Genomic DNA, 19,819 nt, shown 5'->3' with positions numbered 1-19,819 from the left:
GCTATACAAATACAGGCCATTTACCATTTGTTATCTAAACCCACTGAAGAATTTGGAGCATTTTCTGCTGTGTGCCACGTGACAGGAAGAGAACCTTTGGACAGTGCTCAGACTTGATTACCCCACACGGCCTGGGGTTAATGCATAAAGATGTGGGGACATTAACTGTCAGTTAGATAAAGTGTTAAACAAAGCCATCTGAAGCAAATCTGTTTGTTCAAATTAGCATCAGCAGATGTAGTTCTACATTTTTTTTATTTTTCTGACTCCCGTGTATTAATCGCAGTGTCAGCCTCAGAGCCTCTGTGTCATTTGAACTTCACAACACAGCTCTTACTTGTGATGCCTCATCGGTGTATCTGTGGCCAGTTGTGGCTCTTCATCACTCAGCATGGTATTATCTTAACAATTAGTGTAACTGCACACTTTTGTCTTGAGGCAGCAGATAGAAAATTACAGTCAAAGGTGCAAATCATATGTGCATCTACATATTACACCTAGAGGAGCTGCTTTGCCATGGAAACCCACACTGGAGCTCCCAGTGCAGTGTTTGTGCTAATGTTGATGGAAGAGGTTTGGAACTCTGCCGTTATTAAGTTTCAGAGCGATGGCGATTTGTAGTCCTTATTGCTTCAGGGCTTGGCATCCCCATTCTTTACTTATATGGTCTGCAACTGGAGTTGCTGTGGTTCCACTTTGCTATAATACCACTTCCAGCTGGTCATGGAGTAATGACGAGAGAAGATGTTTCAAAAACTATTACAGTATCACACCTGAATTCAGTCTTTAGAACAATCACAGATGTGGTGCTTGATTTTATACACTTGTAAGATGAAGAACATCTGAATCAGAGATTAAGCTGTGTGGTCTGGTAGTTTTAATGTAACAAGTAGTCTTAAGTTAAATCTTGTTAACGGCTCATCAAATGGCTCAGAGTCTGTATTTCAGTATATACTTACAAAGGCACATATCTGCTAACAAGACTTTCTAGTTATCGTTCCTTTCTCTTTCTCATCATTCAAACTCTGAGAGGGCGTGGCTTGGTGGCAAAATGTGTTCATCATTGCAGAAATCTCCTGACACTTGCCAGGCTCCCTCCCTGGCTCCCTCTAAAGTCGTTAGCTGGCAGACTAATTAAGAACAACCAGACAGTAGCACGTGCACGCTGACTCTCGGGAGGCTCTTCATCATACAGCACCAGCAGAACGAAGTCTCTGTCATGAAACCTCCCTCAATCTCAACCTAAACTCTGAGTCTGGAGTAGATTTCATTTTACAGCCATGTTGTCTGAAAACCATTCATCATTTATCAGCCTCCTGCCTGCCGCTGCTGCTCATTCATCATTTAAAGTGAGTTAGAGGGTGTCCACAAGGCTGTGATTCATAGTCTACTATTCTGTCTGATGTGTTTGCTGTTTATTTGTCTCTGTCTGGCCATCTTCCCACACGAGTGTTTGTGTTCTTCCCTGAGCCGTGACTGGGCTCAGTCATGGTGTTCTCCAGCTTCACCTGTCAGTCCCGTGCTTTTCTACATATTGCATCAGAAGGTTTAAAGAAGCTTGAACTTGTGCTACAGAAGTCGTCCGTGCAGTCACAGGAGCAACAGTTTAGTATCCTGAGGGCTTTTTACATGGTCAGACTCGTGGCCAGGCTTCAGACTCTAGTCTACCATCTTCACCAGATCTGAAAGACCTCCTCCAGAGCAGTGCCTAAAATGGAATTCGTTTTTTTTCTTCCTCAAAACCACTCCTGTGAAATCTGTTCCACGTGCGAGTGGCGGCCGCCCGCCTCGTCTTTGTTTCAATATTTCAGAGTCACTAAGTGGTGAGTTGCCAGGCGATGCAGCAGGGGCAGCACGATTAAGGGGGCGTGATAGGCAGCTTGTGGCTGAGGGCGATCCGGAGGGATACAAAGCCCAGTTGGCTGCCTGCCCGTTTTCCATTCATATTCCCTCTGCCAACACACAGACACACACACCACTTAGCTGTACACACCCATATACTTCCTCACACAGTTGCCAGACAAGAGACACTCTGCACACTTGTGCAGTCCCACACACAGCTTTCACCCACTAAACCGAGCACTTTCTCTGATTAAGACCCGCTGTAAAGAGATGCTAATAAAACATGGCTGCTGCACAAGGTGCTCAGCTTTCTAATTCAGCTAACAGCCATGCAGTCAACACTGTTAAATGTTTTGGTAAAAAGTAAAACTTGATGTCTGTTTATCTCCTCAGGACACAAGATCTGTGTGCTTGTGATGGGGAGAACCAAGAAGATTTCCCCGGTGAACTAACACTTCATTTTGACCCCCTGACCCCAGACGGGCTGCCGTGTACCCCTGCTAACGCTGTGGAGGTGCACAGGGGTTCACAGCCAGGTGAGGACAGTTGCAGTAGATGTTTCACAGACCGGCAACAGCAGATTTTGCTTTGAGTTATATCATATAGAGTTATCACGATGGGATAGTTTGACCTGCTATGAAACCAATAAAGACCAAAGCTATGTTCTGATTTGGTGTTTTACACTTTTTATTTGGTGGCTCATCAGTAATTTGGTGGCATGAAGTGGGTTAAACCAGATACTGTTGTATCTTTGATAATGGAAGTCATTTCTTTGTACAGGCTGTAGTGAGAACATAGCTTATACTCACTACAGCCTGTACATACTTATAGTTACAGAATATTCACAACATACTTCATACCGTGTACATTATAACATACCATAATAGACCCATTTCTGTAATATACTCACATATCTATATTATTGCTAATATATATTGTAATATATCTATATCACTAAAGCACTTCTGGATGGATGCAAACTGCATTTCGTTGCCCTGTACCTGTGCATGTGCAATGACAATAAAGTTGAATTCTATTCTATTCTTTCTTGGGTAGTTATCAAGGGTTATATAATTGAATAAACTGACTTTTTAGGAAGTTGAATAAGTTTTTGTGCACATAAAACAATGTACAGCGACATTTCTTTCTTACATTTGTTTTGTCTGGCTTTAAAGCCAATATCAGAAATGAAAGTTGTTATAATTGTAAAGCGCTTTGAGGGCCCCGAAAAGCGCTATATAAATGCAATCCATTATTATTATTATTATTATTATTATTATTATTATTATTATTATTATTATTATTATTATAAGCTTATTAAATCTGAGAACAAAACAGAAGAGAAATCCCCTTTTAAAGTCATCTTGTAAGTAGTCTGATTCACTATAGGAGATGAAGAAGTTCTGGATTTTACGTACTAGCATCCTACACTTCCTTTTCCTTCATAGAATTTAAGCCCTAGTTGGACTAGGTTTCCCTTGTGACATGCATTTGTTTCTTCTCTCATTCTGCCTGTGTGTTTGGCAGGAGAAGTACTTGTTTCATCACCCTGTCGCTCCTTCCCAAGTCCGGGAGTTGAAGGAGTGACGATGTGAGACTGACATTGGGCTAATGTGCAGGAAATCTCTGTGCTTGTGTGTCCAAACGTTTCACTGGTACTCTAGAAACTGCCAAAGATGGTAGTCACCGAGCTAATGCTGAACTGTGCTGCTTTAATATGGTATCTCGGTGAAACTGTTGTTAGCAAAGTGTGACATCGAAGTATGGCTAACGGTAGTTTCCATCTTCTCTGCTGCTGCCCACAGACTATGTGAGGAGCAGTGGGAAAGTCCCAGAGGAGGCTGTCGTTGATGAGGAGGCCATCCTGACTCTCCTGGAGAACAGTCAGTCTTTCCTCCCACTCTCCCAGACATCCAACCACTCGACCCTGTTAGGTAACACAGCCTCTTTCATTCGTGCACGTTTTTAATTTTCTATGCTCGATTTTGCTTCCCATGATTAAACTGTGATTTTTAGGTGATAATTTTAAGGCCGTCTTCCGCAAACAGCATTTCAAAGATGCCGATTCAGTGGTCGGGTCATGTGACTTTGACTCCAGAAGCTTCTGAAATGGATTTTTATGGCTGTTTTGGATTGTTGTCCTGTTGTAAAAGCCACTTTTTTCCCCTTTCCATCCATATTTTCTGATATTTAGTGGATTCTTTCCTCCATATACATCTGGTTCTTGTCCACTTGGCTGCCACTACACCCTGAAAGGAGAAAATATTGACCTCAATGCTTAACAGCTGTCCAAGTGTTGTTTTCTTTAGTAAAAAGCATCTTTAGTTTCTTCTTGTTCTCTTCTACATTTTAAATTCTTCTAAGTTGGTGGCCAAAAACTTGTGAATAAAAGTTTGTAAGCAGACGACATTTCTAGCTTTGATTAACTGGCTGATCTGGAGAGAAAGTTATTGCGTACAGCTGTCTGATATTGTCTGTGTGCTTTATTTTGTCCTCCATGCAGACAGCAGCCGGGACCAAGCCATCATTGACTTGCTGGCAGGCCTGGAGGACGATGGTTTCTGCAGGACACCCGCTAGGCAGAATTCCCAGTCCCGCTCACTCCCCGGTGTCACGAACTACAACTGCAACAGTGATGAAGAGGAAGCAGGCCCAGAACTGGACAAGGAAGAGGCAGAACTCAGTGTTATAATGTCACAGCGTTGGGACAGTGCTTCCTCTCAGAGGCATGTTTATCTCTGCATGGTTGAAGGCAAAAGTATAACCATCAGTTTTAGAGTATGTTGTGCATCAAAATGTTTTCATTTTTTAGTAATAAGTACAAGTGTAAGCTACACCTTTTTTGTTTCTGGTTGTATCTTAAATAAATAGGTGAGCGATCGCTGTACACGATCTGTGAGTCATCCCCAGTGAGCTCTGCCTGGGCATTTTTCTTTAATAATACGGTTCCTGTCGTTGGTGTGTGTGTGCACAGACCCTGCATGAAGGAGACAGAAAACTGCTTCAGTGATGCCCAGCAGGAGTCCTCTGACGAAGACATGGAGTGGAGTGGAAACAACTCTATGTTCGCTAACCTGTCCATCCCGCAGCTCGATGGCGCCGCAGACGAGAGCAGCGGTGAGTTGTCCTATGATGAGATGTACTGATAAAGCATGAAGTGTCAGCTTGCTTTGATGCCCATCTGACACCCCCCACTGATTCACGCTCTGTCAAGTATGTCAGGAGACGGGATCTGATAGCTGCTACAGAAGACAAAGTTAGTATGATTTTTAGTTTTGGCTCTATGACCTGACAGGCTACAATTTGATGCCAGACTCGGGGGTAAAAACTGACTCTCTGGGGTTAATTAACTGTTCCGTTTTTAGAGCGCGCATGTGTGTTTGGAAAGATGACTACAACTTCATAGACTGGTAATAGACTCATTGTACATGGACAACAAAATATGGGTACTTCACGCCAGCTGTGCAGGAATAAATAACAAACAGGAGAAATGTATACCGTCGAGAAGAATATCATATGCTTTATACTTATTATGAATTGTTTTTATATATTTAATAACTCATTATAGATATAAGATCTGTCTGCATATATTCACATAGAAGTATTATCAGTCCATAGCATGACCATATTTGAGCTGTTATTTATCACCCCACCTGCATTAGATGACTTTATCAGTAGCTCAACTGGGCCAAAAGCAGAACAACTACATTATCAGAAGAGCCAGAGCAGAGAATGAGGGACAAGCTTCCTGCTGATGCACATGTTAGTGATGTTCTAGTTGCCCTGTGTCTTATGTAGAGCGATGGTCACTTTCTTATTGAGCTTAAATTATGAATTTTGGCATTCAACATGTTATAATGGCATAGAAATATTGTAGTAGTTTGACTTTTTAAAATTTAAATTAGTGCTGTCAGCGTTAATAGCATTAAAATGACGTTAACGCCATTAACGCGGCAAATCTCGGTTAGCAGGTTAACACGTGTGCAGGGCTGCATGGTGCTAATGCGTTGATGCCGCATTAGTGAAACGTTTGGGGTGATCCACGTTAACTCGTTAACGGAGAATTGCCGTGTTAATGCGGTTATGGCGTTAACGTCCTTTTAACGAGATTAACGCTGACAGCACTAATTTAAATATATCAAAATAGTGATCGATCTCACCCTGGGGTTTTGGGCTAAGATTCATGGGTGATTGCGCTGTCTGATCAGATGAATTTCAGGTTAATTTCTTGCAGCTGTGGATACTAACTGATATGCCTCTTCTTCTCACATGCTGTATCCATAGATTCCTCCTTAACAGATAGTGGCTCAATGACGCAGTCTTCGCTTACGGCCACTGAAAAGATGTTGGGCAAAAGAAATCCCATCCCAGGGGAGACGGTCCACCTTGAGCCACCATCTACAGCTAAGATCCTTTTGGAGTGCAAGCATCCCGAGCACATACCAGTTCACGTGTTGGACACGGAGCAGCCGCTTGACAAGCACTTTCAGTTAAAAAGCAGTCAGGACAGCAGTAGTGAATGTTTGACAGGGTTCAAGGTGAATAAAGAAATCCCCTACATCCAGCCAGTCAAGCACCCTATTCCCTGCATATTAGCCAATCACCCTGAGGTGTCTCCCATCTGCATGGACAAAGAAGAACTACGACCTTTGTACACCTACGATAAGAAAGCTTCGATAGCTTTGGATAAGACGGATATTGAAAGTTTCCCATTTGGTAATGGAAAGGTCGCCAAGGACAGGAAGAAGTACAGCAGTATAAAGAATGTAGAAACAAACCGTCTGTCCATTCTTCAGAACCACAGGGGCTTTTCTCTCTGTTATTCTGAGCTGAGAAACTGCTCAGCTAAGACTGACCTGGAACTGAACACGAAAGACAATAAAAGCCCCCTTCTGAGGAGCATCACATCAGCCCCATCGACCTTGAAGGAGGACGAGTTTCTTGATCCTCATGAGGACGAAATTGGTAAAGACGGCGAGGAAGGAGATGTCGGTGAGCTGAAAATCAGGTACGAGGACTATCAGGAAAATAAGACTGAGAGGACTATTGTTGCCCAGCAGGAGGCACACTACAAGTTTTTCCCCAGTGTCATTCTCTCCAACTGCCTCAGCAGAAAGAAACCTGGGAACAAGAAAATGGCTGACACCTGCAGTAAAGTAGAACAGGCCCAACCTCGCAGGTCTAAGCTAAAGATGAACAAAAAAAGGCTAGGTATGACAGGACCTAGGAACAAATTAAAGATGGTCCAAAGCTCTACCTCTGATGGCCAGATTAGCACCGGCATCACCTCAGTAACACCTGCTAGTCCTGTGACTACGGACACTGAAATGCTGATTTCTGAGGATCATCAGGATTTACAAGAGGCCGAGTTGATCAAAGAGGAAACGATTGTGAAAAATGAGTCTGAAAGTGAGGAGCGGTCCATAGGTGAACAAGCAGAACCACAGCCAGAGCCCCTTGTCTCCAGCTCTGCTACCAATTCCTGTTTTTCTGAGGAAACTAAAGACTCTACTGAGGATGTGGTAAGCCCACTGCAAGATTTGTCTGCCAAAGTCACCTGTACTAAACCGTCAGCACTGCCAGGTAGTAAATACACCCTGAGGACCAAACGGAAGATGAAATATGATTCAGAGGATGGGGAACACTCAAGTGCTACTCGTTCTAAAAACCTAGCTTCTGTCAAAGAACGACTTAAGGACAATGATGTCTCAGGTGGGCAAGAAGTAAAGTATCAGAGAAGACGCAAGAAGGAACCTCCTATTATTATAAAGTACATTATTATTAACAGGTTCAAGGGAGAGAAAAACATGCTGGTGAAGATGTCCAAAGTGAATGCAGCTGAGCAGTTGGTGGTGTTGACGCCAGACAAGCTAGAGCACTATAAAAAACTGGCTCCTCTCAAGGATTTCTGGCCCAAGGTACCAGAATCCACTGCTGTTAAGTTTCCCGTGACTGAACCAAAAGCCAAAAAACATCCCAAAAGAAAGGCAAAGGTTAACTCCACAAATAAAAAGACTATCAACAACTCCTCCAAACCTCTGATCAGACAGGGTGAAAGGGTTCAGAGGCCAAAAGGCCGCAAAAAAGCCCCAGTCCTGCCATCTCTGCCACCCCCTAGACCATGTTACTGTGAGTTGGCACATGACTATGATGTTGACTATTCAGATGTCATGGTAGAGTTGGGCTACCTCTCAGATAGATCCCAAAGCCCGAGAGACTCAACGCCTCCACGCTGTTGGTCCCCAAGTGACCCCCTCATGAATACCAGGAGTTCAAAAGAGCTGATAAATCCACACATTGACCCATGTCTTAGTTCTGCTTTCCAAAAGCCACATAGATCGTCTACAGCCAAAGGAGCATGTAGTAAGTGTCAAACTGCCAAACCCAAGAGACTGTCAGATGCTAAAAGGAAAACAAGTAAGTCTGCAGAAAAGCCTAAAACTGAGAAGGCAAAACAAGGTAATCCTGCTATTTCGAGGCAGAGGATCAAAGCTGGAGGGGCTGTCAACAGTTCTACAAGCACTACAAGACCTAGAAGGTCTCGTAAAAAGAAAACAGAGGAACCCAAAAGCCATGACTTAAGTAAAGAGAGCTCCCAACTCCTTTTCCCAGAGGATGAGTTGCCTCCTTCTGAGAACTCTTCACAAGAGGTTCCTCCATTTCAACAGCAGGTGGGCAAAGACAGCCAGAGCACGTCCCAGACTCCATCTACACCAGAAAGGAACTCAGTAACCAAGTTTATCAAGCCAAAGGTTGAAGACTGTGAGACTTCCATCATGGAGGTCAACCAAAGCATTTCGGCACCTGCTCAGACGAAGCAGCAAGCTTGTCAGACCACCGTGGTAAAGGCAGAGGATTCACAGGATTATTTCACAGACTTTCTGCCTCCAGTACAGGAACACAATAAAGATGCCCAGCTAAAAGAAGGTCTCCCACACTCAGGCCCCAAGAACGGGGAGATCCCCCCTCTCTCTGAGACCCCATCTGGCTTGGCTGTCCTCAAGAAGCTTCTTCAGACGAGGCAGAAGGGACAGCCCCTTCCCATACAAGTGGTTGGTACAGCAAGCCACTCTACAGCCATAGCCCAGGCGGCAGCACTTCTAATTCCCACCACTAAACCCACTAAATCCAGAAAAGCCCCCACCCTCACTTCTCGGAAACCCAGGGCCCCAAAATCTACCACAGCAAAAGAAAAGGGGCCGAGAAACAGGAAAGGCAAGACAAGCAGTACTCAGCCAAAACTGTCAGTAAAGCAGGAGGGAAGCATGTCAGATGAATGTCCCCTCTTCCTGTCAGACCCGGGACTGGACAGATGCAATTTCATAGAGGACAGCTTGTCACCAGAGCTCCCGCACAACTACACATTTGATATAAATGCTATCGATCAAACAGAGTTCTCCAGTCCGTACAGTGGCAGTCAGTTTGTCGTGACTGATAAAAATTTACCGGTCAAATTCCTGAGTGACATCAGCCAGGATTCTGTATCTGCTCAGGCGCCGGACTCCGAAAAGAAACTTGACAGGCTGCTTTGTTCTGGGGAGGATCTTCAAAGGGGCTCTGACTGCAACAGAGCAAGGCCGGACAGCCCCGACCTTTTAGATGGGCATACGAACCGCGAGCCTACATCAAGCCTCACGTCCCTCAAGAGCAGAGAGTGGGACTTCTCTTTAGGTAAAGCCCACACGCTCAGCCCCTTTCAAGACTTTCACTGTGAGAGGAAAGAGCTGCTCTTTTCAGTTTTCGACTCACTGCCTTTAAGCTCCGCTTCATTCGTCGACCACGAGGGCTCACCAACAGGTGAGCTGCCGGAGGGCATTGACGGACTAACATCCACCACCCCCAGCAGCTCTCCACGCTCCATCAGCTCGCTATCACAGGTGAGGGCAAGCCAGCTGCAGCGAGGGACAGCGGCCGGAGGAGCCCACATTCTCAAGCCCCTCATGTCCCCTCCCAGCCGAGAGGAGATCCTCAGCACTCTTCTGGACCTGGAGATGTCAGAGGCCACCTTCCTGGAGCCTTTCTGCAGTGACCCCTCTGATGCCCCAGGGAAGCCAATGTAAGAGTAACAGCAACAGTAACCATCATCTAGCATGCATTATTTACTAAATATAACAAAATAAATGTATTAGTAAAGTTTTCACATAAGAGCCAGAATCTAACTCAGGGGTGTCAAACTCAAATGCACAGTGGGCCAAAATTTAAAACTGTCGCAGGCTAACATTAATATTTATTGAAAAAAAATCTTCCTCCAGATATAAGAATTAAACTTTTCTTATGGACTTAAACAAGTTTTGCTGAAAAGCTGAATATGGAACAAGCAAAGCTTAATACTAAACAATATATATTAGGGGTGCAACGATACACAAAATTCACGGTTCGGTTCGATACTTTGGTGTCACGGTTCGATATTTTTTCGATCCAAAAAAATGTTCATGCCTTTTTAATTTGTCATTTATTAAAATTATAAATATATATTTTAACTCAAAAGTACAGTTTTTAAATTTAATGTTGCTGAAACAAAGTAATAATAAAAAAAAAAAAATCTGATTGAGGAATCACTCATCTTTGGAAAAGAGAGTTTATTACAGAGAAATGTCTCTTTCCAAAATAAAAGCTATACTATGCGCTTCTTCTGGGCTATATTCTCAGCAGCATATTAAACATATCAGGTCCCCATAAGGAGAATCATGTGCTAACGGCTGTCTAAATGACTCGGGTAAAGTTTGTAGCATGCTTGCTTGTTGTTTTTGTCTGCTTCCACTTGTCTTTGCACTAGGATGATGTCGGAGTAAATGTGCAGTCATATTCGTTGAAATGACGTTAACGGCACAACACGGCAAATATCCGTTAACGAGCTACCCCTGATCGCCCTGTGCGTGGGGCTGGACGGCGTCAACACGTTAACGAGCTAACTGCGCTAACACACTAGTTCCCACCAATGTAATTGAGCATTGCGTGGCACATCCAACATACTGTTTTACTTTTGTCCATGACGCGCTTACCTTCGGGGTCATACGTCACATGAAAACCAAAATAGTTCCAAACACCAGATCTGAATGAGGGTGGGGGAGGTTCAATTTGCCATGTTGCAAGGAGAGCTTAACTTCTGTCTGCTAGCTTGCCCTGCGCTCAGTGAATCTGCGTTCGACTACTCCGCCTAGGCTGCACTGTCGAGCGCAGATCCACTGAGTGCTCAACACAGACAGCATAGTCAGAAGGAAAGTTGATAAAATAAATTAAAAATTTTGTATTGTTCGATACATATGCGTACCGAACCGAAAGCACTGTATCGAACGGTTCAATATCGAGTATCGTTGCACCCCTAATATATATATTAGCTGTATAATACCAGTAGGCCAGCTCTAATAGTAATTTGGTATGGCTTTGTGGGCCAAATGTAATTAGGCTGCGGGCCAGAGTTTGACACCTATGATCTAACTGATTGTGATGGTTGGTAAGGTTTTATATTTGTTTGTGGGATTTTTTTAGCTTCCCTCACAGGCTTTTTAATTGGGTTGTAAAACATCTTAATCGACAAAGTACTGCAATAAATAAAAGGAAGGTTGTCAGATAAGAGAATAGAAGTCCAGTGAGGAAAGAGTTTTAGCATTTGTTTTAGACTACAGCAAACTCAATCCTTTATCATTAAATGTCTGAAATTTCCGTATGTTCAAAAAGAAATCCACTGATCTGGCTCTGTTTTATACTGTCTACATGATGATTTATTGTAATTCAAATGGAAATGAGTGTACTGATCCTTTCCTCGTCTTTTCTCCAGGGAGGTCGGTGGCCGTAAGCTAACAGTGGGCACTCGGCTAGCTCGGGAACTTGCAGAGTTTGGTGGAGACCTGTCTCTGGAAGGCCTCCATTTCTGGAAGACGGCCTTCTCGGCCATGACGCACCCCGCCACCACCGTTATCTCATCTTGTCAAGGAGCAGAGGCTTCAGAGACAAATAAACAAAAGGCAGAGGGTGACCTATCCTCATCCAGCGATAAGAAGGTGGTGCTTTTGCCCTGCAAAAACCCACCAAGCCGCAAGCGTGTGCAGGTGTGGCTAAAAGCTAGAAAGCAGTATGAGAGTCTACAAAAAGGCAGGAGAGAGTGTGAGGTGCTGAAGACAGAAAGGGCTGGTCTGGAGGTGGAGGAACATGGGAGCTCAGAGAGAAGCGAATTGCCAGCTGCTGACAGAAGCTTGAAGGTTGAGCTCTGTGGTAACTTTTCCTGTACCAGAACTCAAAGGAGAAAGAAACAGAGCCTGTCTTTAATCCTGTCTCCGCTGGAGAATACAAGATTGAGGTGTAAATCCACAGAAGCAAGTCCAGTTTCAGATAAAGGCAGTGTCTGTCTTGAACAGGAGGACAAAAATAAAGAGGATGATGATGATAAAACCACCTGTCCAGAGTCCCCAGAGCTGCCTACATGGCAGCAGTCCCATCAACCAAGCCCCTCTGGCCAAGGACAGCTCAGTGAGAACAAGCCAGGTGAAGACTCTCCAGAACCGCTATCACCTATGCGCTGTAATTCCCCAGAGCTGCTAAGAGGGAACCACAGTCCCTCACCTCTCGCTGTCAGTGACAGGGATGAGAGGAGAACCAGTCCCCAGCTCATTCACAGCACCCCTTTCTTGAGGAGGCGATGGAGAAGCAAAGAAGATCTGGATCCAGTGTGCAGCACACCCATATCTCAGGGTAAGGAATGTGCATCTGTCTCCTTTGATGTTGTGACACCATCAACTGTTAGAAAGAATTGCGGTAAATCCTAACTTGGGAAAATTCAGCATGGAGTTTCTGTTATTAATATTCACTGTTATTCACTCCTTCTCTGGTCTAATTCCTGCTGCAGAGGATCCTGTTTCTCAGAGACTTCAGCAGAGGAGGCGGAGCCAGGCAGACCCCCTGAGAAGAGTGTTACTGACCACGCAGATGAAGGTCAAAAACTGATTGTGATTTTTCTTTTTAGACTTTTAAAACAAAAACTACAAGCCGCACGGGTCAGAAAGTCAACTATTTAGTATCACTCCAGAACATTGCATGTAGCAGTCCTGTCTCTCAGGTCGCTGATCGTTTGATGTGCCTGTGATTTCCTCCTGATTCCAACTTTTCTTGTCATGTTTTTTTTATCCTCCACAGAATCAGTTTGCTGCTTTGAATGTGCCAAAGAAAGATAACTCTCAGATCGAAGGGCCAAGTATAGCCAACTCCTACGGCTTTAAAGTCAGCATGCAGAACCTACAGGATGCCAAAGCTCTGCATGAGGTAAGTCTAGGGCAACTAACCTGTAGCTCTTTTCCAAGTCGATGAATAAATGGCTTTGTTCTGGTTAGATGTTGGTTTTGCTTTGTTTTGTTTTTAAGAGAAAGTGTCCACCTGATTGGGAAGAAGGATTTATTTCCCCAAGTATCATCACAACATCCTGCTTTCGACTTTGACTGTCCTATCGCCAAATCGATATGCTTTACACAAAACAACTAAATAAAACCAAGACACACCCAGCTTTGAATGTAGGCCTGAGTACAGGTGTTTTGAATGTATGCACAGATTTGATTAAGTTCAAGCTTTTTCCAAAAAGGCCTGAACGTAACTGAGATCACTGCCAGCACACGTAGATCTCATTAAATTCAAAGAGAGGTTTGTCATGTTTTCATGGTTTCAGGCCTCTTTAATATCTCTTGAATACTGTAATTTCTGTTAGAGTGGATGGTTTATTTATTTATATTAATGATTGAGCTAAATACGAAATAAAAGACTGTGGTTTAACAGGCAGAGGGTGACAGGATGTGCTGCTTTTAGTCTATTAAACCTCAAATGTATTTGTTTCCGCCTCCATCTTCAGGTCCAGCACCTGACACTGATGACCATGGAGCTTCATGCAAGAACCCGCCGTGACCTCGAACCTGACCCCGAGTTTGACCCCATATGTGCCTTATTCTACTGCTTCAGTTCAGATACCCCCCTGCCTGATGTAGACAACACCCAGCTCACAGGGGCCATCGTGGTAGATAAAGACCATCCAGGTTCCGGCCAAGGTGAAGCACGCGAGCGGTGTTTTCCTCCGAGAACATAAGGTTCGATCACTAGTTTTAAAGCCACTAGATAATTGGCTGTTTTTTTTTTCTGTTTCTAATCGCTCCCGCAGGATCCAGAGGAAGAACGCCGTTGCTGGTCAGATCAGGTGTTTCTGGGCTGCAAGTGACATACGCTGCTGATGAGAAGATGCTGTTTGACGTGTTGGTCACCATCATGAGGAGGTGTGTGCAACTGTTTTATGAAAGGGAACCAAGGGCAGAGTTGCTGCAACTGTAGTGCATCATTACTATCATTTAAATTTGCCTTCATTGTAGATTTTACACCTCCTACAGGGGTGGGGGTGGGATTTGTTTTGAGAAATGATCTCCATCTGCTAACACGGTCTGTTCTGTCAGATTTGACCCGGACATCTTGGTGGGCTACGAGGTGCAGTTGCATTCTTGGGGCTACCTCCTTCAGCGGTCCTCAGCACTTGGAGTGGATCTGTGCCAGCAGCTGTCACGAGTGCCAGGTACAGCCAGGAGCCACTGAAAGTAGTCCCTGCTGTGGTACCCAGTACGGCAGTTCAGGGGACGCAGAAGTAAAGATTTGGGGGTTTTGAGAGGAAGCTACTTTCAGCCGCTGGTAGCTTTCAGCAGGTAGCTCTGCATGTTCGATTTAGACACAAACAGTGACGACTTAACCTCTACACTGAAGAAGTGAGTCTGAAAGTAGGTGAATAAAATCAAAAACCATACCTGATTGTAATTTAAGATTGTCTTCTCATGCAGCTCTGATCCATACTTTTGGCCAAAGATGTTTCTTTCTTCAATTTGATTACTTTTTTTAAGGAAGTGGATGAAGTCATAGGGAGCTAGATCAGATAATTCAGTACAGGTGGTTAGCCGGGGTTACACAGTAGTGCACAGTTATGGTCACTTCTGCCGAAAGGTCTCCCCCCTCCATGTGGGCAGCCAGACCCTGGCAGACAAATGTGCACAACCTATGAAGAGAGTAAGCAAAGACACTTCTGAGGCTTTTGACTCCAGTGAAAGGCGGTGTCCATGGGACACGACAGTGAGACTCACTTGCCTCAAAAACTGTCAGTTTAGTGTTCATGACTCAATAATAAAGGGAGAGATCCATCTGCTGACCAAAAAGAACATAAACACTAGTCTCATTTTGCAAAAAAACATCTCAATGATTCCAAAATTCTCTGCAAAATATTCTGTGGATTGAAGGAAGAAGAGTTGAACTTGTTGAGTCCTGTTACATCTGGAGTTGGCTGTTACGAGAACATCATGTCATCAGTTAAACACGGTGGTGGTAGTGTGATGGTCTTGAGCTGCTTTGCTGAGACTTTCTGTAATCGATGGAACCATGAGCTCTGCTCTCAACAGAATATCCTAAAGGAGAATGTCCAACCATCAATTCATTGCACGAAGCTCCAGTGATGTTACATATGAGGAGAATGATCTGAAATGCCTCTGAAGAAAAACGTGTAGTGGAAGTTTTGGCGTGGCATAGTCACAGTTCAGATTTCTATTCAAATTCAGATGCTTTGCCGTGGCTTTAAACGGGCCATTCATTTTCCAAAACCCTCAAATGAGGCTGAATTAAAGGTTTATTTTTGGCATGGGGGCAGGTAGGCTTCGAGAACATTTTCCCTTAATGCATGACACTATCATTTAAAAACTGCATTTTGGATTTAGTCAGGTTGTCTTTGTCAGATTTTAATGTTAGACAGTCCGGAACGTGACAAATATGGAAAAAACTAAAGTGACAAAGGGGGCGAATACATCTACCCATCTTCCTGTCTCACTAGGTGTGAAATTCCCTCTTAAAATGTGCTTGTGACTCATCAGGGTTGATCCACAATTAGCAGCTGGCACTAAATGGGCAGCCACATATTAAACACGCGCAGTACTTTACTGTGCATCCCTGTTATTGAATCTGACAGTGTGAGTTTGGCTAATGAAAGCCAGTACATGGTGTGTGTGCTGGATCTGGTGCATAATGTAGGTACACATTGTAGATAATATAAGTGCAAACGTGTAGCCCCATTTTTGTGGTGTGCCTGTGACTGAGTCTTGATACAGCATGTATGTGTATGTGTTTGCCTGTATAAGTGTGTGAATGTGTGATTCCCTTTGAGTGTGTGTGTGTGTTTGTGTACTCGAGCTGAATGGAGAGCCTCTGGCGGCTTCCCTCCTCTGTAATCGGCTGCCTGTCTGGCTCTGTGCGTGTCCTCAGGTGACTCCAAAGAGAACCGCTTTGCTGCAGAGAGGGATGAGTACGGAGCCGACACCATGACAGAGATCAACATCATCGGGCGCATCACCCTTAACCTGTGGAGGGTGATGAAAACTGAGGCAGGTGTCCTGGCATGACCTCCTCACAGCTTTGTAGCTCGTGACCTACTTTCTGTCTTTCCACTTGTTTTTCCAGCACGGCTCTCCCCACTTTACTTTTTCTGCTGCTGCTTTTTCTGTGACTCTTATTTTTTTCATAGTTTCATATAAAGTGAAGCTCTCGTATTAACAAATAAAAAATGTTATCATCAAGTAGTTATTATTGTCTTTACATTCCCTCAACCCCTGTGACTCCAGTTTTCTCTGTCCTGTTGTTTGATTCTGTTTACTGTGAGCTGCTGCTGTCTGAACTGGTCCAGTTGTTTTGCAGCTTTATGCTGTGTGCTCTGCTGCTTTTGGATTAAAACTACTTTTTTTTCTCTCACCAAGAATACACGGGGATTCCCTCAGTCAGCTAGGATATATAGATATAGATATATATAGATATAGATATAGATAGATATAGATATATCTATAGATATAGATATATCTATAGATATAGATAGATATAGATATATCTATATCTATATATATAGATATATCTATATATCGAGAGAGAGAGAAAGAAAGAGAGAGAGAGAGAGATCTCTACAGCTCATCCACAAAAAGACTACAATGTGTGATTAGTGGTCACATGTAGACACTTGTATACATTTAAGTAAGCTAACACATCTCTTGTAAAAGATTCAGAGTTTTAGTTGAAGCGAGGAAACGTTAACCCTTTGTGCTACTCTTTTCCTTGCGTTCTGTTATTGCTATTATTTGATTCTGATCCATAAATTGTGTAAACGTCAGAGAGAGGCAGTTTTGAAAAATAGAACTAGAAAATGTTTTTTCTTTCCTCCTCCAGGTGACGTTAAACAACTACACTTTTGAAAACGTGGCCTTCCATGTGCTCCACCAGCGCTTCCCTCTCTACAGTCCCCGCACTCTCTCTGACTGGTTTGACCACAACACAGACTTGTACAGGTTTGTGCCGGGGTCAAACACAACCAGCTTTTTGGACATTACCTTACATGAAATTAAAAGATGTACTACAAAGAGATGGTTGTAAATTTCTCATAATTGACTCTTCCCTTGAAGCCAGCTCTGTAACTCTGGCTTATATGATTATCCTGTTTGTGTTGCTCTAGGTGGAAGATGGTGGATCACTACGTGAGCCGTGTGCGTGGCTGCATGCAGCTCCTGCAGCAACATGACATCATTGGCAGAACCAGCGAGCTGGCCAGGCTGTTTGGAATTCAGTTTTTCCACGTTCTGACCCGAGGATCACAGGCATGCACACACACACACTCACAAACAATTCCCAATAATTTTTAGTTCAGTCCTCAAATAGCTTGGTAGGAGACACAGGCAGGGCATTTCTATGGAAAATCCAAGTTTGTGGTTCAGTTCGACCGGCTCAAATCGACCGAAGTCAGTCTATCCTTCCTGGTTAGTTAATAGTTGACTGTTCAGGTAGATGAAGTCCCTTTGATGTTCTCTGTGTGAGATAACTGCAGATTTTTTTTTTTGTTTTGAAACCTCAGGTTCAGTCATGGGGTGAGAAAAGTTTAGAGCATGCTTCTGTCTCAGTGCCGTGTGAGCAGGGTTTTAACCATGTTGGTGAAAATGTATGAGAACATTTTAAAAACCCAGTTCTGTGTGGTGCAGCCTGAAATCTGTCAGTGGGTAACAAAGTGGGTCGTACAGCTGATGACCGTCTTCACATCGAAAAATGCTGACGAGTGTGCGGTAAGAAAGTGGGATGAAATCATGTTGCAGTGCTAGAGTTACACTCATCAGCATTTGGATGTTAACAATGGATCGTGTGTGTGTGTGTGTGTGTGTGTGTAATTTTAAAATTGTCCAGTAATTCTCATCCAGTTTTGGAGGTGTTTTTCTGCTCTGCTGGTTTAGCGTTGAGCTCACTGTAGACGAGCCCCGCCTGTGCTGGTTTGATCACTGCTTACTGCTGCACAGATTTCTGTGCACACTGATGCTGACGTGCGCTAACATCATGCAGTTACAGCCTCAGAGCACAATGGGAAACTGTCTAGGCTCTCAACTGGTGTCACAGCTGTTTGCCTCAGAGGTTGACTAAACAGTATGACATTTAATCTGTTAACACAGTAAATGTGTGGCTGATGTTGATGTTTTCTAGTTGAAGAGATCACTGCCTACACATGATTTCAAAGCCCTATAATCTTGGATCCAACTGCCGCCTCCTCGATTTCTCAAGGTGACCATGATGGATGACTGAGAAGTTACACAGACAATTTGATTTAAATATTAACTAACACAAAAATATTACTTATTAGAGAGACAGATACATCTGCTCTGCAAACAGGGATGATGCTGCGCCCGTAAAACATTTTAACAACTGCGGATTGAATACAACCTGATACTGGGGTCTGATAACACCTTCCTAAATCTGAATCAGCTCCAGCAGGGTATGAGTGATTCTCTGACTTCCTGTACAGACTGAATGCAGCTGAAATCTGTTTGACTTGATTGCAGCTTTTTGTATGTTTCCCAATGCTGCTGCTTCCACCTGCCAAATATGAACTAAAAAGTAAAAAAAACCTAAAAACTCTGAGTTACTTAAACACACCGAGCGTGCTCCAGATGAGATTGTCATTAAGACGTCATTAAGAGTTTTGTTTGCAGGTGGTAAAAATTCCAGTTGGATGTGTGAAGGAACAAAAGGAATAATAAGTCAAACTTTGTTTCCTCCTCTTGTCTTTAGTACCGTGTGGAGTCCATGATGCTGCGTGTGGCCAAGCCCCTAAACTACGTCCCAGTGACGCCCAGCATACAGCAGCGTGCCCAGCAGAGGGCTCCACAGTGCATCCCTCTGGTGATGGAGCCCGAGTCCCGTTTTTACAGCAACTCGGTGGTTGTGCTGGACTTCCAGTCGCTCTACCCTTCCATTGTCATCGCATACAACTACTGTTTCTCCACCTGCCTCGGCCATGTGGACAACCTGGGAACGTAAGGACATGACAGGCCCACACAGCTACAGCATGTAGAGAACTCGCTCAGACTGCACGCCTGCCAGGAAAATCTCCCTCTGGCAGCGGCTTCCTCCCCTCATTATTTTTAATGGAACAGGCACGCTGAGAGCTCGGCATGTTCACAGCTCAGGGCGGCGAGCAGCGCAACTTAATACTGAGTTCAGGTTTTCAGTGAGATTTGTGTGGTTGCATAGCAACAGCAAGGAGCCATGAACACTTCTTTCCACATGCATATGTCTGCTACATTGAAGTAACACAAAAAGAGTGGTTTGTGGCAGGCGTGCACAGGCTTCATCCTCAGCAGAGACAGCTCAGTGGGGTGCAGTTCAGATTTCTACACGGGCATTTTTCTCACTTATACCTGACGCTGTCTTTCCAGACAGTAATATTCACATTGCAAGAATAATGTTAAGTGATTGAACTGGTGTTCTTGTTCACATTCTGTCTCAGGCCTGATGAGTTTAAGTTTGGCTGCACCTCCCTGCGAGTCCCTCCCGAGCTCCTCTACCAGCTCCGCAACGACATCACCGTGTCGCCTGGTGGCATCGCCTTCGTTAAGGTACAGCAACCTCATCATCATGACCGTTGTCTCTGACGAGACCTCACCAAGCTCTTAGTGTTGGC

The 19,819-nt window shown here is 44.1% G+C and overlaps 1 protein-coding gene across 1 annotated transcript in view; it reads left to right on the top strand.

Moving 5' to 3' along the window:
* The window catches only part of rev3l (REV3 like, DNA directed polymerase zeta catalytic subunit), an 86,594-nt gene that overhangs the window by 59,421 nt on the left and 7,354 nt on the right, over positions 1 to 19,819 (top strand). The window contains exons 9-24 of the mRNA XM_014410346.4: positions 2,236 to 2,378; positions 3,648 to 3,776; positions 4,346 to 4,568; positions 4,817 to 4,959; positions 6,127 to 9,898; positions 11,621 to 12,531; positions 12,686 to 12,771; positions 12,973 to 13,098; positions 13,676 to 13,868; positions 13,979 to 14,090; positions 14,265 to 14,380; positions 16,102 to 16,220; positions 17,050 to 17,168; positions 17,333 to 17,474; positions 18,928 to 19,172; positions 19,646 to 19,754. Of these exons, the coding sequence (XP_014265832.2) occupies positions 2,236 to 2,378; positions 3,648 to 3,776; positions 4,346 to 4,568; positions 4,817 to 4,959; positions 6,127 to 9,898; positions 11,621 to 12,531; positions 12,686 to 12,771; positions 12,973 to 13,098; positions 13,676 to 13,868; positions 13,979 to 14,090; positions 14,265 to 14,380; positions 16,102 to 16,220; positions 17,050 to 17,168; positions 17,333 to 17,474; positions 18,928 to 19,172; positions 19,646 to 19,754 (6,688 nt within the window). The remainder of the gene's footprint in view (positions 1 to 2,235; positions 2,379 to 3,647; positions 3,777 to 4,345; positions 4,569 to 4,816; positions 4,960 to 6,126; positions 9,899 to 11,620; positions 12,532 to 12,685; positions 12,772 to 12,972; positions 13,099 to 13,675; positions 13,869 to 13,978; positions 14,091 to 14,264; positions 14,381 to 16,101; positions 16,221 to 17,049; positions 17,169 to 17,332; positions 17,475 to 18,927; positions 19,173 to 19,645; positions 19,755 to 19,819) is intronic.

Source organism: Maylandia zebra, linkage group LG15 (assembly GCF_041146795.1).
Source record: "Maylandia zebra isolate NMK-2024a linkage group LG15, Mzebra_GT3a, whole genome shotgun sequence".
In the NCBI taxonomy this organism is placed as follows: Eukaryota; Metazoa; Chordata; class Actinopteri; order Cichliformes; family Cichlidae; genus Maylandia; species Maylandia zebra.
The sequence above is the reverse complement of the archived record's forward strand: the minus strand, read 5'-3'. Positions and strand labels throughout refer to the sequence as shown.